This window comes from Lissotriton helveticus, chromosome 2_1, assembly GCF_964261635.1.
Source record: "Lissotriton helveticus chromosome 2_1, aLisHel1.1, whole genome shotgun sequence".
NCBI classification, from domain to species: domain Eukaryota; kingdom Metazoa; phylum Chordata; class Amphibia; order Caudata; family Salamandridae; genus Lissotriton; species Lissotriton helveticus.
In genome coordinates this window covers 266,332,744-266,351,668 of record NC_136059.1, presented here as the reverse complement: position 1 = coordinate 266,351,668, position 18,925 = coordinate 266,332,744, and the positions used below count along the sequence as shown (strand labels likewise).

The 18,925-nt window shown below is 45.5% G+C and overlaps 1 protein-coding gene across 1 annotated transcript in view; it reads right to left on the bottom strand.

The window, feature by feature from the left end:
* The window catches only part of ELAC1 (elaC ribonuclease Z 1), an 84,435-nt gene that overhangs the window by 18,888 nt on the left and 46,622 nt on the right, over positions 1-18,925 (bottom strand). Inside the window, exon 4 of the mRNA XM_078674805.1 lies at positions 9,206-9,406. Coding sequence (XP_078530931.1) covers positions 9,206-9,406 — 201 coding nt within the window. The remainder of the gene's footprint in view (positions 1-9,205; positions 9,407-18,925) is intronic.

The window sequence follows — 18,925 nt, the reverse complement described above, 5'->3', positions numbered from 1 at the left end:
GCGGGGCGATGAGGGGGCTCCGGAGCAGCATGGAGTCCTGGCGAACCCTTCCCCTGTCGGTGGCCGGGAGGGTAGCGCTGCTGAAAATGGTGGCGCTTCCACGTTTGCTCTACTTTTTTCGTGTGGATTCCGGCGTCATTCTTTCAGAAGCTCAGGGTCTTGACTACAGGATTTATCTGGGGCTCGGGTAGAAGGCGGGTCGCACTGAATACCCTGATGCGGCCGAGAGCGGAGGGGGGACTAGCGGTCCCCGATTTTGAATGGTACTATCTGGCGGTGCAGTAACAGTGGCTCACGCAAGCGGTGGCTCGAGAATTTAGAGGCCCGGAAGGACCACAGGGTAGAGTGATTCCCCGGCATGTACTGTCATTTATAGTTCTTCAACAGGAAATCAGTCTTGACCAGCTTATTCTCTTTTAATTGTGGCAGGAGAATCGTGTTTGTGAAGTGTGGCAATGTGGATCCAGATGAATTAAGATGACAGAAACAACAATGTTATTGGGCTAACAGGTGGGAACAATGAAGCAGGGCAGTATATATTGTACACTCAATGTGTTCATAGATGCTGTTAAGGACAGAGTGAAAGAAAATTATTTCCACACTTTTTTAAATGAATCATCACAAACAAGATTAAAACATAGATTCCATGGCTAGAAAATTAGCTACAAGATCACATCTCAAACAAAACAATGAAAAATTTACATTTATACCCGCCTACATAGTTTTTTAAGTTAAGTGGTGGGACATGTCAGTGTGTCTATCTGTTTTAACTCTTAATACTTTGACCTCTTTTGCAGGACTCGTAGCTGTTTCACACGTTTAGAAGAGAGGGGATACTAGAATTCCACTTTAGGATGGGTAATGATATCAAGGTGACGTACCGTGTTTTGAGCTCAGCAGCAGGAACTCCTTTTAACTTTGTTTGTCCTAAAAAGGCTGGATGGTAAAGGTGATAGTGGGAAAGACAGATGCCATGCTGGAGACCCTGGGAGATGAGATGGGAGGAACCTGGCACATATACCATAAGATTCTTCGTTTTCTTCCACAAAAAAGTGAGACTTCCACTTTGAATTAGCCAGAGGATAGGATCCCATCTAGAGATAGAATGAATCCTATTCCGGAACTCTTGCTTCTCTCAGACCCAGTACCAGATAGTAAAAGTTTTGGGGATGTAATTCGGTCTACATGAAGGAAATGCTGTGCTACCATTAACTGCATTATAACGTTTTGACATTTCTGTCTGTGTTTATCCATATTTATTTTTTACTCCCTTTATCTGTCTTTATGTATATTTATTTGGGATTCTGTGATTTTTTTTCTGCAACTAGTATATTTCTGTATTAATTAATAAATGTACTCATATTTGAATGTCTGATGGATATTTACAATATATGTACCACATATAATACAATAACACACTCGTAAAATAATGTGTTTTGTAGTACAAACACAGGCATATCCCCAAATGATAAAGCTTCATGTATTATTAGTAAACGCAGACCCTTCATTGTAAGTAGGTAATCACATTTACTGAAGTATTTCATGGCTTTCAAGCCCTAAAAATATACAAAGTATAACACCTATAAACAAGCGCTGACTGCACTCTGGGGCATCCAGCTCCAGGCATGGAAGGCATCCAGCTCGGGTCTGCCTTCCATGCCTATAGATTTCTCCATATCAGGAAATGCGTGCAACTGAAATGATAATGCTACATTTCCCCCAGATGTCTTAGTTCATGACTTTGATGAGTTTATTAGTGGGTTTGATTGACCAGAGGGTCCAAGAGACGTGGCATTGTGGAAAAGGAATGAGGGTGGTTAGAGGGGAACAAAGGGCTTCATGTACAAAGATGATATTTATAAAAAAATATTCATAAATTGCCTATTTAATATTCATTAGAAGGTCACAACTTGCTACTTACTGCAATTGGCTACAATCAAAGGGATGGTGGCATGCAAGTGTCTCTGGTTGTGTTTGAATAAAGATTTCTTTTTAATTCAGCCCAATTCCTTTAAAGCAAACAAGACTGTTAAAAAGAAAGTTTCGCAGATAGACAGCCGTGGTCAGGTGGACCACTGGCAACTCTCCCTGAAAGTTTTTTTTCAAGCTTCATAAATATGAAGGAGCCCAAAGAGGACACCTTACTCTTTGCGAATCAGATACCACCCCTTTGAGGTATGGTAGCTGATCAATTGTTTGTGACTAATACATTTTTCTCTGTCTTCTAAATAGAAGGGAGTTGCCTTGTTGGGACAGAAAAATTCCTAGCATGGTGACAGACGAGCATTCCTGCCCAGAGTGCTCCTGCTGCAACAATAGCTAGATCCCTGGTACTGACGTTTGGTGATGGTCAAACATGTATCATGCATGTGCGCCAAGATCAATGACAGTTCTTGCTGTAATGCATTTTGTTTTGACTGGGAGAGGTGCACCAAACGCTAGCTACCAAATATCAGAAACATTATTCAACACTCTGCATTACCTGTGCCCTGCTTCTTTGTAATTCCCCAATGCGTTTGACACCACCAATTACCCTACACTTCTCAATAATCTGAAATAGTATACCGGCATCAAAGAACCTGCAGTATCTTGGTTTTCCTAAGAAAATGTATCGACTTGTTGAAATTTGGTCCATTCTTTTCTAAATCCACCCACATCACCTGTTGAATTATACACAGTTAAGCTTTAATGCTCTTCAAGAACTATGTGACCACTCTTACCAGGATCCTAGGCTACTAAGAGATAGGACCTCACATGTATGCTGATGATATATGTAGGAGAGTAGGATCAGCTTACTATGGTTACCCCCACTTTATGCTGGTGTTTCACTGTTTTTCGACTTAAGTCTGGCTGGGACCCTAATAACCAGGACCCCAGACTAGCGGCTTCCTCTCTAAATTGATTGCATGTACATTAGGTACACTCCAGATTGGTTACTGGGTTACCCTTGTGAGTCCCTAGTATATGGTACCTTAGGTACTAAGGGCATAGGTACCACAGAGGCCTACCAGGGGCTGAAGCATGTATTATGCCACCCCTGGGAAGCCTTCCAAAATGGCACCACAGGTCTGCTACTGCAGCCTGGGTAAGGTGGTGCATGCACCCCTTACTAAGATATTGATTACCTATATCTACCTTATATCACTGACACATATAAACCTATAAGTCACTCCTATGACAGGCCTTATCAATCCTGAAGGCAGAGTGCTTGGTTTTGTGTGAGAGGGTGCCCATGCATGAGCAGGACCCCGCTGCAGCTTTCGGAATCACTTCTCTGTAGCTGTTCTGTTATGCAGCCAGACCATATACTCTGAAGTGCATTATAACCTCGCAGTTAATGCTAACTTCAGAATGGCTGCATGGAAACATGTCGTGTTTGGTGTCAAACACTTTGGAATCCTACCCCCTGCCAGTTCTGGCGGCGGGGGTAGAATTCCACCCTTCTAGAGGGAGAGACATGTACACACTGACCTAAACTGTAATAGTTTAAAAGAGCCCTAGCATCACAAAATGAATGCTGCAGTCACAGACACGAGTCTGACCTCCTGCTGCTGGATGAAACTCCGGCAGGGGAGGCCTGGACAATAGGTTTCCTGTCACAGGGAGGTGTAACCACCTCCCAGACAGGCTTTAGTGTATTGGGGCTGGGTGGGTGCATTCATAGAATGCTTTTCAGACAGTGTTGGGGGCACACTTGGTGTCCCTGTGCATATCCCAGTTCAAACCGGTTGCAGGGGCCCTCAGCCCCTGCTCTGGCACGAAACTGGACAAAGGGAAAGGGGTGTAACCACCCCCTCCCTGGGTCCTCCCATAGGTGGGACCCTAGAATAAGTCCAACCCCTAAACTTAGTATAAGTATAGGAACCCAGTCCTTAGGACCTCAGATTACCCTGGACGAAACTCTGCAACATATATCCTGGAACTTTGACATTCTATTTCGACTAGAAGACGGAAGAATCTCCCTTGGGTTCAAGGAGTGACTCCCCTGTTCAAACAGGCACCAAAGAAGCATCTTGCCGGTTTGTATTTCCAAGGCTACCACCGGATCCAGATGGATTTGCGACTCAGGACACAGACTTCCAGACTTCTCAGTGGCCGGCCCGAGATTCCAGCAAAGCTGAGACCCGCAGCCCTCACCAGTGACGTGGGGCCAGAACTCCTGGACGCCGTGCACATTTGCTAGTGCATCGACTTCCCAAGCTTTCCCGAAGTTGTGCATTGGGCTACTTGCCCCATCTGCACTGAAGATTGTGGGCCTACACTCCACGAGTGTTCTGTGGGCCCGCTTCTAGCATTTCCGCTCGAGGCACCTTCGCGATCCCTGGGCCGTTGACTGGTGGGTCCCCACAAAGGTAACTCTTCTGTTTCTTGGGTTTTCCTTGTTGCTCCAGACATGCCTTGACTCCCCTCCAAAAGGTGAGTCCCTCAGACCTTGTTGATCTGCACCGAAGCCAATCTTTGCTTTCTGCAAGGGGTGCTGTTGCCAAGGCTTGTTGGGTCCAATCCGGAAACCGACACCGTAGCACTTGACATCCTTTGTGGGACAGCTCGAATCCAGCTCCTGGTCATCCTCAACGCCTTCTGGTCCTCGTGGCTGATGAGTCAAGCTTCACCTTCTTCACCTGAAATCACCCGACATTGGTTGGCATCTTCTCATCGCCTTCCTGGTCACTGGCTAGTGACCCAGACTCTGTCCCCTCTGCGTTCAAGTTCTTCAGATCTCCAATCCACCCGGACACTTTCCACTTGGTCGCCTGCAGCACTTTTCAGCAGCACGCCTTTGAAATCGGCGACGAAACCAGACACCAAAAAATACCTTTGCACTCGGCTTCCCTGGTTGAGGTAACTCGAGTACTCCGGTGCTCCTGTGGGTATTGACTCTAGAACTGCCTAGTTCTAAAGGGGTTTGCTCCAAGTCCTCTTCTAAGTGTCCTTAATATGTAATTTTCAAACCACGACTTTCCCCATAGAAGCCAATAGTGATTCACGGCTGTCTTTAGACACTGCACGCGTCCCCTGTGTCACTACCTTGGGTGGTTCCTGTTGCCCCAGCAGTTCTACAGACTCTAGGCCTTGTATCTATGTCAGTCGTGGTTCTTATACCACTTTCTTAGTATATGGTTTGGTAGGCCCCTAAGGCTAAATGTATACTGTGCTAATTTACTGTGTGTTAAAAAAGTTTACTGAATGTACTTTTGCCTCTAGCCTCATAAAGAGACTAGAGGGATGTGTTTAGAATAAATACATATATTATATATATATATATATATATATACACATGGTGTGGTTCTCCTTTCATTTGGTCATTCATGAGGTTATAGACTGGTAAAACAAGCTGCTATACATTCCTTGAAGACTCAGCCTGAAGGCAGCTCTCCACAGCTACCACTAGGATAGCTTTCTATATAGGTTGTCTTTAAACCTACCATCAATGAGGGTCATTTGGACTGGTGCAAGGTGCCCACTAGAATAGTGGACAGAATATGCAAGGCCAACTTCTCCCAATATGCCGCTCCATCTTAAGGTGGAAGAAAGCTCAATGAAAGGATTGCACTGTCTATTTCAAGTTCACCACAGAATGTAGAAAAGCTGGTTATGCTTGGCAGTACTACAGGATAAGAAAATGGATTCCGAGTTCCAGAATCTGGATGCAGGATTGGTCAGGCCTTGTGGATTAACAGAGCAGGTCAACTTATTTAAAATTGTATAAGTTGCCAGCATGGAGGTAGCTTATTTTTTGTTTAAATCTATTTTATTGATTTTTTCCCATGAAAAGCACAAACATTCATATTGCAAGTCACAGTATGCTTAGGTTACATCGGCTTAATATTCCTTACATAAATGACTTTTACATGGAGCCGGTATTTGCATGTTAACAACATTGGACATACTGTTGGAGGGAAAAGCTATTGAACAAACACCTAGAAAAGCAAGTTGGCAATGTAATACGGGTTTATTACAATACTGTAGTGGGGATCAGTCACTACTGGAGAAATCAGTTCACCTCCGAGGAGATACAGCTTGGTGTCTGGAGTTTTAGCTCAGAGTCAGCTCTATTTATTCTTCCAAACCACAAAGGGAAAGGTCACAAGTTGACCATTGATGCAAGTAATGTTCACATAGGACATGGGTACTCACAAACTTTCTCTCGGGGGCCAAATTTACAGTGTGGTTTGTGTCTGAGGGCCGTACCGGTGGGGCCGGGGTCAGTGGGGAAGGGGGCGGGGCTAGAGCAACAAAAAAAAACTGTGACCATGAGGTTGATCACAGGTCCCTGCAGCGGACGCCTTCGTCCACTGAGCCACCAGACCCTCCCCCTCACTTTGAGGTCTCCCTCTCTCTGAGGTCTCCCTCTCTCTCCTTTCCTCTACCTCACTCTGAGGTCTCCCTCACTCTTTTTCCCTCTCTTTACCTCCCACTCCCTCCCTCCCTCTCCCTCTGTCTCTGTCTCCCTCTCCTGACCTTTCCCTCCCTCTGTCTCCCTCCCCCTGTCTGCCTCCCTTTCCCTCCCTCTCCCTCCCTTTCCCTCCCTCCCTCGCTCTCCCTCCCTCTCCCTCCATTTCCCTCCCTGCCTCTGTCTCCCTCCCTCTACCTTCCTCTGTCACCTCACCCTGCCTGTGTGTGCCCGGGCTGTGACAGCTTCCAGGCACACACACACACAGCAGCACCTGAGCACTTCACAGGTCTTTAAAAGACCATTGGCTTGTAAATGAGGCTTTGTTCACCTCTCAGCGCCCCTGCAGCCCCACTCTGACTATGGCGGGAATCGCCCGGCCCCCACAGAGCAGCAGAGTCTCTGAGTCGCTTTCTGGTTGCAGACACTCTTAAAAACAAGCATTTACAATGCAACGGTTTCGCCTTTGGAAAAGTTTGAGCTATTGGCATTGTAAATGACAAAATTTGTATTTATGTGTTGGTTTTGAAAACCGATAAATAAATGGCATTGTCATTTACATTGCCAATAGCTCTAACTTTTCCAAAGGCGAAACCGTTGCATTGTAAATGCTTGTTTATAGGGATAGGGAGATGAAGTAATTTTCCCAGGATCACAGGATTTTGAGCCGATGCTAAGGCTTGAAGCTGGATTCCCAATTCCAAAGTCCACAGCTCTGGCCCTTAAGCCACATTCAGAGTGCAGGGAGGGAGGCAGGAGAAGCTCCATGAAAGCTTGGCTCCTTATCGGCCCGAGGTTCCATGAGGACCTCAAGCTGAGCCAGAGTCAGGCTTCAGGCTGGAGCCCGGCTCAAGCTTGAAGTGGCTAGCCCACTTCTACTTGATATGCTGAACATGTAGCTCCTGGCCGCATCATAGCACTTAAAAAAAGTTTTTAGCCATGCTGCATTGCAGCCACGCTGCTGAATAACATTGCTAAAAACAGTTTTAAAGCCAATAGCTCCCGTAGACTAGACGTGTTGGCTTTGCCAATGCTCTTTTTAAGCCATGCTGCATGACAGCCACTCTGCTGTACAACGTGGCTAAACACTGACAAAGTCAATAGCTCTCGTCTCATAGGCGAGACCTATTCGCTTAGACAATTATTGTTTTTCATCTGATGCTCTTTCGATGATAAGCCCCCTCCTCTATGGACATCAGCTCAAACTCCAACTTCTGCGCTCACGGGTTTATTTATGCCTAGCCATTACCTGAAATTGTCTATCCAGCTTATTATTTCAAACTGAAGAGTTGTTTTTACCGTTCATCCATAATAATTTGTCTTATTGAAAGTGGTCAATGTCTAATAATAGGGCTATTAGGCCCATCAAGTTGCCTGGTACAAAACTGTAAACTCCCTCTCAAACTCCATTGTTTTCATACATGAGTACTACACTCTAGTGTTTGTCCCGGGCCTTTATGAAGTTTGTTACTCATTCCGCTCCCACACTACTCCGGTAGGAAATTAAAGAGAGAAAGAATAAAAACCAAGGTGCTCAAAACGTAAAAGGAGTCATTTGTTTCACTGTGGTTTATAGATCCTTTTGTCTCCCTTCGTGTCACATAAAATGATTTATTTATAGGTCCCTTTTCTGCAGTGAAATGTAAACACTGGGGATGAAAGGGCAAGAAGAGTACACGCATTAGAATATTTTCCAAGTCTACTATAGAATATCCTATAAAGCAAGAATACAAAAACAAACCAAATTGCCAACATCATAGGTATTTTAATATAGAACATACATTAAACTTGCTAAAGTGAGCTTTTGTAGAACCTAGTCATACATTTAGGCCGGAGAGAGAGAGAAAGAAAGATGGATGGATGAATGGGCCACGGTTACAAAAAGGCCAGATTGGACTATGTGGTCCACATAATATCCCACGCATTGCCGTGTGCAGAGAAGAGCTCGGGGTAATTGTATTGTATTGTATTGTAATTGCATTTATATAGCACTTACTACCCCTGACGAGGCGTCGAAGCGCTTTTTCGGCGGGTTGCACGCTACTCCGGGACCCATAGAGGATTAGTGTTGAATTAGTATAGTGAAACATGCAAGTACATTTTAAGTGGTGGATAGGTTAGTCAGTTATTTGGATTTGGAATGATAGCAGAAGGATAGAGTAGGCCAAAGGTTTGTATTTATTTATCGCTCACTTGTTGACGCACGCTATTCAGGGAGCCTATAAAGGATTAGTGGTGGATTAATACGGTGAAATATGAGGTAATTTCAGTGGTGGATATTAGTCTGTTACTTGGAGTGAGAAGGATAGCGGTTGGATAAAAGGGGAAGAAAGATTTGCATTCATATAGCACTTGTTACTCCTGATGGGTGTTGAAGCGCTTTTCTGGCGAGTAGCACGCCACTCCTGAACCCATAAAGGATTAGTGTTGAAAATTAGCATAGTATAAATATGTTCAGACCTTCATCAGGATCGCCTCCTTCCTTGGATTTTCTTTAAGGAATGCAGAATAACAACAGTATACAAATTGCAAAGACTTGAACTTTAAGACTGTGAGAACTTGTCAAATAATAATTCAAGTTTTCTAACTATGTGCCAAAAAACAATCAACGGCAGAGGCAAAAACTATATACTTTCATGCGTTGGTGTTTATCTTTTTTTCTTTCCAATGCAAGTTTTTCTATATCTGATGGGCTGTCACTCGCCCAGGCATTTATTGGATATTCTATCCCTGGCTTGTCCCGCAGCTGCTTTTCTTTAGAAGTACGTTTGCTAAGAACGACGTCAGGAGCCTTTGTTACTTCCGTCTTACCTTTGTATGGAGGCGAACAATATGTTATATGAATCCTAAACAAACAGGGCGCTGACGTCTTTGTCGCATCGCTGACATATTTCTCCACCTTCTTTTGTTCTCTTAATAGGAACTCGACGACTGTAGCTTGATTTAAAATAAATATCACAGTGCTACGAATTTGCTGGTCCCTCCTGCTGTTAATTCGCCCATAAGCGATCTCTGTGTGGCGCATAAGCAAAGACAGGCGCATTAGTGGCTGCATTTTTGCCAGCACAGCAATAGTTAAAAATGAAGAAACATCAGACAAGTTCTCCAGTGCACAAATATTGCTGGTCTAAAGGAGTATTATGGTAAAGCGCGATTATATCTTAACTGTGCCGAGCCATTGCACACAGAAAATGTTTCCTTTATACAGTGAATGTGCACAACACTGCCACCTAGTGTCTTATATTTAAAATGTTAGTCTTCGTGGAACCGATTTACAAACAAATATGGGAAAGAAAGTTTGTGTGCTTGGTGTTTGCATAGTTCATTATGTACATAAAGAGGCCTATGCACAAGGGCAGACCAAGCAAAAAAGAAGCACGCAACTACGCACGCACAAACAGACACGTGGCACAAGCACAACACACATGCAGGCACCCATGCTAATAATAAAGGACTGCGCCCCACAACACTATTTATATACACGAACACACACACATACTTGCACAGCTGGCAAAGCTCTCAAGTGTGACACTTTCACAACATTCGACTTACTAGGATTTTTAAGCCAATCTTAATCGGTGCTTGAAATGGAAAACAAGCACTCACCTGGGCTTCCTCCGGCGGCCGTGGTCGGCAGGCATGGAATGACCAAAACAAACACAGAAGAAAAAAAACGAAACTCCGCCCACCGCCGCGATGACGACATCGCAGAGGCGGAGAGGGAAAAAATCGCGGGAACGCCCCCGAATCTGGTCCGGCCTTGACGGACAGATCCGGCTCCCAATGGCTAGCCTCCATTTATGGAGCTAGCTAATGGGAGGTGGGGGACGTTCCGATAGCCAATATGGTAAACAAAAGATTTCACCTGCGCGAACTGCTTGCGCAGATCGCCAGGTCGAAACCTAAAAAACAACAACAAAAAACTCAGGTATGATGTCTGCAAGGTCCGCGGGCCGCCAGGGAAGGCTTGCCAGGCCGCCAGCGGCAAGCGGGCCGTACTATGAGTACCCCTGACAAAGGACATACAAGATAGTATCAGTAGATGTAGCAATTTCTCAGAAACAGAAGCGTGTGTAGGTGGGCCCAGCCTCACGTGATGAGTGTGGAAACCCCGCTCTGGGTTTTGGTTCTTGGAATCTAAGGGGAGCAAAGATATCTTAATTTAACTGCACAGCGCGTGGTTAGGTCCTGCTCAGCGCTGATTGGCCAATCTTATCTGACATTTTGCATGTAGTTTCATCCATCAGACCTAAACATCATGAGTGTGACGTGGTTTTCAAAAGAAGCGGACATTCATATTATTATGAACAGTGGCAAAGCTCGCACGTGGACCAGTCCATCCTGTGTACAAACTTAATCTATGTTTGCATGCATAAGCAACATGATTACAAAGGAAATAGACTTTAACATGATTGGCACATTTTGCCCCATCTCTCTAGCAGATGGGAAGTATGGTAACCTAATTTTGTAGTTTCTATGCTTAAACACTACTAGTTTCCTGAGTTTGGAGGAAGAGAAGATCTACGCTTCATGCAGTAGCTCAACTTGTTAACAACAAGCTATTTCCTAACCTTGCAGGCTACTTCCTTACATTTCAATGAACTGTGTGACCAGATTAGTTCAGCTAAACCCATTGTCTTTTGGGGCCTGCTATTTCTCGGGTAGAGGCCTAGGTTTGTGGGGCCTAAAACTGCTTCTAACTTTAAACCTTTGAATGGAAGTTGCATGAGTCAGCTCTATGTGTGTTTGTATATAATGTATCCTATTTTGCCCTAAATCATTACCCCCCTCTAGTTGATTCTTCAACTACTTCTTCTCTTACCCTCCTTTCCTCAAAGGGAATCTCCTCATATATAACACTCTGTTCTAAGGCACCCATGGTACTTTTTGTTGCAAAGCCATCCCGTGCCCTGGGCACCCCCCCAACTTTCTGCTGACTGCTACTGGTGGTAACTGAATCTGACTGACCCTGGGCTCTGCCTAACCATGGCCAGTGCTATGCTGAAGACACATGAAGAATACAGTGAAAACACCTACATACACTAGGGTAAACTTTAGGGTAGGGTACCCCTGTGATTGGCATGACCTCCCCTATAAGGCCCTAGTACATAAAGGGCAGGGGGATTGAAACTATCTTTAAGTCACTAGTATAAAATAGGGCAGGGCAGTTTAGAGGCCAGCAGCCTTTTCTGCACTTGCATGTGTGCACTGCCGGAGCCTGAGGTCAGTTTAAAAGCAGCCCTGTGTTGCAGGACAGCTTTTAAAATGCAAATTAAGCCCAAATTAGACGTTTGTGTTTGGAGACCTTAAAAATAAATAAAGTACAATGTTTGGGCATGGTAGGTACCCCCAGGGTCTCCCCATGGTGTTCAAGGGGTGGGGGGTCAGGTACTTATAAGGAGAATCCTTATAAAAAGGTTTTTATATGCCCTTGGGATTAGTGAAATTGCACATTTCACTCCCAACGTTGTTGTAAAGTGCTTCCCAAAATCGACTTTTGTACTAGGAGCACTGTGAAATGAGGATCTTGCCTGATTCGTCAGAAAAAGTGGGTGAGTCTGGTTGCTGTGCATAGGAATACCAGAGCCAGGAGGAGGGGTAGTAAATAATGCTCTTCAAGGGAAGGGAGAAAAAGCGAAAGACATAATTTTCATTTACAACTCTCCTCTTTGACCCAAGGCTTAAGAAAGGAATGAGCAGATGCAAGGGGGAGAGACTATCGAGATTAGCCATTCTAGGCGTGTGTTTAGCCAGCTCTTTTACCTGTGCTGAAAATTCTAACATATTGAATTTTGAAAGAATAGTGGTTTATGGGATAGCATTTTGCCACACTTTGGAGGAAGTGGTCAGGCTCTGGGGGGTTGCCCTTCACCTCATTGGACAAGAGTGCCCTCCTGCTTGCCCCCAGAGAAAACTGAATAAGTATCTGAAGGGGCACCGCACATTCCGTGTAGTGAGCCAGGGTGTCAGTAACCGCTCTCCAGTACTCCGGAAGGCATGGGTAGCACCACACCATGTTCAAGTCCGCATCTGTGAAACGACAGCGTGGACAGGCGGCGTCTGTGCGGTGAAAGTACCAGTTGATTTTGTCCGGGGTTAGATATGCCCTTTGCACGATGTAGTATTGTATTACCAGAAGCACATGTTTCTCGGTACACAGATAGGACCTTCTAGCACAGTGGTCCATTTAGCGTCGGTGAATGAACGATGCAAGTCCTCCTCCCTTCTCTGCCTCAGAGGTTACAATGCTATTGCGGTGTGGGTCTGAGGGATGCGGCAAACCATCTCGTGAGGTGCCTGCCCGGCCCCATGGTGCAAAGGTATTGGATCTTTAAGCTGATTACCGCGGCGGACGTTCCATCGCGGTGCGGGCGTTCTAATGGGTCGGCAGGGCTGCGTTGGCCAACGGTCGTGGGCAGCACCCCGAAGGAGGTGCTCGCGTCGGCCGTTGGCCTTCGTGAACACGGAGCAGGTTAAGTGCACTGGGGGTTCCTGGGCCATGTCTCACCAGTGCTTACTCAATGCTGCTATGAGCGCATGATGCAATAGGAACTGACCTGGGTGGAGCCCATCTTCCTCAGCCAGTGAGGCAAATGTCAGCCAGGCGCCCTCGTGATATAAATCTCCTACATCATGGGTCCCAACCGCCCTCCAGTGGCGTAGTTCAAGCGGTGATGAACGTGCGAGCCCTGTGTGTGTAGTGGCACATACAAGGGCAAGTTGGTAAAGTAATATAGGAGCTGCGTGACAACCACCATTTTAATCAGAGCCGCACAAACCACTATCGACAGAGAGAGCGCGCGCCCCAGAAAGATATCTGAGAGCAGATAGATATCAGTGCTCTACCCAGGTTGCCGTCCAGCAAGTCTGTGTGCTGAAGAAAGATTCTTACCCTTAAATACCTAAATGTAACAGACCGCCATTCTATGCGAGCATTTGTGAGAGTGTAGCCCGGGTCTGGGCATGTGCTATCAAAAGGGTGTAGGCACGACTTTGTTGTGTTCACCTTCAATTCTGACAAAGCTGCAAAATATCCCAGAGTGTGCGCCAGTGAGGGAGGAACAGACTGAACGTCCTTAAAGTATAAAAGGAGGTCATCTGCATACAATGAAATTGTGTGTGCCAACTACCAATGGGATTCCACAGTCTGCGCCCGCATCCGAATTGCCACTTCTAGGGGTTCAATAGCTAGCGAGAAAAGTAGCAGGTCTAGTGGCCATCCCTGCCGGGTTCCCCGCCTCACCCTAATCAGAGAAGAGATGTGGGGGCCTGTCTGTACTAGCATGGAGGTAGCTTCTAGATCTTATTTGGTGCTGTCCCTATCAAATGGAGGCAAACTAATGAAGGTTTTGAATGTCCGCCTTACCAATCTGTAGTATTACCCACAATGTGTGTCAGTCCCTCTCCACATATCCCCCCAACCTAAGATCAGGTCCACAATAAACTGAGCTCGGAGAGTTGACCACATACATCTCTGGTGGGTGGCGAACAATTCCAAGTTTAAAGCATAGCGTTCTCTGGCAACATCACATGTCCAGTCATGATTCTTCCCCTGCAACAAGTATACATGCTCATCATCGTGTACACAGTCCGAGAAACTTTGCACCCAATAGGCGTGTTCCACCAGCTTAAGGATTCCATCCCCCTTAGGCACACACAGCATCATTTTCCAATCTGCATTATGCCAACTCAGGAAAAGAATGCATAAATTGTTAAAGGACAAAGAAGCCTAGAGCCATTCTCCGTATCTAATAAATGTAGAGTTCTAAAGACCATTATCAAACAAATTCCCAACAAAAATGTGTATCTACACCAAATGAAACAATGTAAAATGGGAATAATGAACTGAAACTTTGCCAGATCGAATTTCAAAGGCAGTACCTTCCCAGCTACCAAGACCCCGTTTTGGTTGATAGCTGAATAGCTTACATTTGTTTTTGCAATTTTGACAAGGAGTATTTTTTATTTACTTTTGTGTTTGGAGACCTTAAAAATAAATAAACTACAATGTTTGGGCATGGTAGGTACCCCCAGGGTCTCTCCATGGTGTTCAATGGGTGGGGGGTCAGGTACTTATAAGGAGAATCCTTATAAAAAGGTTTTTATATGCCCTTGGGATTAGCGAAATTGCACATTTCACTCCCAACGTTGTTGTAATGTGCTTCCCAAAATCGACTTTTGTACTAGGAGCACTGTGAAATGAGGATCTTGCCTGATTCGTCAGAAAAAGTGGGTGAGTCTGGTTGCTGTGCATAGGAATACCAGAGCCAGCAGGAGGGGTAGCAAATAATGCTCTTCAAGGGAAGGGAGAAAAAGCGAAAGACATCATTTTCATTTACAACTCTCCTCTTTGACCCAAGGCTTAAGAAAGGAATGAGCAGATGCAAGGGGGAGAGACTATCGAGATTAGCCATTGATCAACCCATAAATATTTTGCTATGTTTGGGGGTGTCACTGGTGCGCCGAGAGGGTTAATGATTATGCTCGGAATCCTCTAATTCCTCCCCACTGCCAGGCCTATTGTACCAATGGGAATTATATACCTCCCCCCACAATTTGAAAAGAGCAGCCATGATATATGAAGTGTTATGGAAAGAGCATACAATATCTACCAAGAGTCATGCAAAGGTTCCACGCAATTGGCCGGCGGAACGACTCTTTGCTTACATTAGCACGTCATGGGGAAACCCATTTGTAAACATTTGTTTTCCTATACCTATCCATGACCACCCAGGATAGGATAACTTACTTATACAAGATGCACCATGCCAAAATGTGAACATACATTTCGACAGGTGACTAAAGTTTGTGCCATTACCCTGCTCATTGCCTGTTGTGCGCTTGCTCTTTGTTTTTAAAAAGGAAAGCTTTAGTTTTAAAATTGCATTTGAGATATTTGGAATTGTGTGCAACATACCTCTTTGTAAAAAGCAGGCTCCCTCGCGCGCTCCTGTCCACACCCCTTGGCTGCAACCAATCTCGCCTGATGGGGGAGGAGTCTGAGGCGGGGAACCACTAGAAATGCAGCTGGTAGTACGGGTGCGGACACTCTAGCTTTGTGCCATTACCCTCCTCATTGCCTGTCGTGCGCTTGCTCTTTGTTTTAAAAAAGGAAAGCCCTAGTTTTAAAATTGCATTTAAGATATGTGGAATTGTGTGTAACATACCTCTTTGTAAAAAGCCGGCTCCCTCGAGCGCTCCTGTCCACACCCCTAGGCTGCAACCAATCTCGCCTGACGGGGGAGGAGTTTGAGGCGGGGAACCACTAGAAATGCCGCTGATAGCGTGGAAGAGCGCCAAAGGCAAGCCCGTCTGCGCCCGGCCGGGCCCACGGGCCACATCCCCTGCCCTAATCACCACATACTCCTCGCAGGAACTAAGAAGTCTATATCAGTCCAACTACACCCTTTGTCCCACCATCTATGCCCACCTGAAGCACACTTGTATCGCTCAAAGTCAGAGTACACCCCATGGACCCCCACGTACCATTCTCTATCAGTGTCAGACTCGGATTCCTCCTCAGGCCAAAAAAAACACATTACGGATACTCTACCTCAACACCCGCTCTCTCGTCAAACACCAGTTAGGCATCTTCTTACTCCTATTATCGGAGGCGCCTGACATCTTTTTTATTACCGAGACATGGTTAAATCTAGATTATACCCCTGACATTCTGGCCGCCCTTCCTCCAAACTATTACATCTTACACGCCAACTGGACCCAAGGGAAAATGGGAGGCGGAGTAACTGCCATTATTCATAAAGATCACAAATTTACCTGTATGTCTCCTTTAAATCTCCCCGCTGCTGATAACATGGTTATCAAACTGGACTCCAGTGCCGGGTCACTTATTTGTGTCCTGATATATAGACCCCCTCAGCATATGCCATTATTCCCTCTCACTATGTGAGCAACATGCTAACTTGGTCACGAACTATGCAAAAATACTGGTGCTAGGGGACCTTACTTACTGGTGCAACGACGTAGCTGGTGGACCCCATGCCACTGAATTGACGGAACTGTTTTCCAACCTAAATTTCACCCACCACATTTCCTCAGCCACGCATATTAAAGGACATATCCTGGAACAGGTGTGGACTACTAACCTCATGGTCTCAACACCCACAACCTCCCAGTGCATCTGGTCCAATCACCACCGTATAAAATTGTCCATATCAATCCCCACTTGTACTAAGCCCCCATCGATCAAGTTAGGCTTGATCAGAAAATGGAGCACTCTCAATAAACAAGACTTTCTGGATAGTCTAACTAGCTCCATTCCTGCAGCGGTCCCGGATGTTGACCTCGCCGAAGCTAACATCTCAGCCTGGCTACTCGCAGCCAGCAATAAGCATGTCCCATTCAAGAAACTTAAAACTGTCCGCCGCTCTGATGCTCAGAGATGGTTTTCCCCTGAGCTCAGAGCCAAAAAATTAGACCTCCATCAAAAAGAGAGGAAATGGAGACTCTTGTATACTCCGGAAGGTAAATGTCACTACCTGATGGCCCGCAAAGAATATAAGAGAGCTACCATCTCAGCTAAAGCCTCATACTTTTCGGAAAAAAGTCAAATAATAAATCCAAAGACATCTTTGCCATAGTAAATGAGCTATCCAATGCCGAGAGAATTCTCCCCAAGCCCGCGGCCACCCGAGCTCTGTGTGATTCTCTGAATTCATACTTTCTAGAAAAAATTGCTAATATCAAAACCAGTATTCCCATCACCTGCCTTAAAGAGGATCAATCTGCTTTATTACCTAACCCCTATACCCTGGACCACTTTCCCCTCATTAATGCTCAGTCTCTTCAAGCTCTACTGTCCAGGGTGAAATCTGGATCGCCAACGACAACTGTCCTCCTCATGTTTTAAAGGACGCATTCTCTGTCCTTTCCCCTCCCATTTTGGCCTTCATGAATGAATCCTTATCCCCAAAGCGTTAAAGGATGCTATTGTAGTCCCCCTCTTGAAGAACTCAGGTGCGGACCACCAGAACTTCTCCAATTACAGGCCTATTTCTCTGCTTCCCTATCTGGCCAAGGCCCTTGAAGCTCACGTAACAACATGCCTGTCTAACTTTATTGAGCAGTCTGACTACCAAGCAGGATTTCGCCCTGCCCATTCCACCGGGACAGTATTTCTCGCAGTGCTGGATGCTTCAAGAGGCAATGCTGACAGGGGAATCCCCCAGGCCCTCATCCTTCTGGACTTCTTGGCTGCGTTTGACACGGTCGACCATACCATCTTAATGGACCATATCAAACTGGCCGGCATCCGCGGTGCGGCTTACAGCTGGATTCGATCCTTCCTTAGCGACTGCTCTCAGGCCGTACGCCTAGCCCCTTTTACTGCTCCTAAGCTTCCCACGACTTGTGTTTATTCACACAGGCACACGTGTAGTCCTTGCCTGGATCCGGCATTCGTTAGAGTCAGCGCCCTGAAACCTCCCGGTGAACGTGCGCTCTATTAGAAATTATTAACATAACATAAGCCACCACTGACAACATAATTTGGCCTGACTTTTTGGCAGGTTGTACTCTCCAGAGAATTAGGACTGTAAACGTACAGGCAACTCTCACAAAGCAAGCTGGGATTTCCACTGCTGCCCAAAACATCTGCACCACTTCTGGAAAAGTACTAGAACTACAATATTTTTGTTACACTTTCTGCCTTTGGGTAACAAGATTTCAACCTGGCACAAGAGATTATCTACTTTCTCATGTTTCAGTTTTCAAAGAGATGTTTGGGCAAATGGATTAACTAATGTGGTCACTGAAGAGGGATACATTACTTTAGGGACACACTATCTGCTTGTTTTTCTGGTTTCTTTCTGCATCCAGTGTCAGTGTCTATTCCTCCCCCACAGTTTCCTGGTGTGTTGTGTCTCCTCCTCTTCAATGTCTTCAGGATCCTTCCCTATTTCCTTTTCCATTTTTACTCTGCAGATTTCTTTTCCATCTTCCTGTCTTTTCTTTAAAAATGAGTTACGCATTTACTGTATCCTCGAGGGTCCACCGGTCTTCCAATATCCGTGTTGCTGCAAATGGGTTTTGCCCATTTATACGTCCAGGTTTTTTTGCCATTTGATGACCCTGTCTTGGACCTTTATTGTGGGTGGGTCTCTCCCAGTAATTTCATTGTAAATTGGACTGCAAGTGTTTATCACCAGTATCCGCCATTTAAGGCAAGGCCACTGTGATGCCACTAGAGTAAGGGGAACTGGGTTGGTTACATGTGAACACGCCTGTTTGCATGGGTGCAAGCTACATATGAGAGGCTGCACACAGGTAACCTGCCAGTGGCAGTTTTAAACTACAAATTTGACCTGTCAAAATATATCCCTTCTGACAGCCCTAAGCCTTCCTTTCAAATATTATTAAGTCACTCCTATATAGGTCTTTTTGGCCATAAAGGCAGGGTGCAAATATTTAAATTAGGACATTTAGAAACTATTGTTGAACATGTCTTTACTGTGAAATACCCCCCAAAACTATTTTCACAATAGCAAGGATGGGTGGTGCCATAGGGAATCA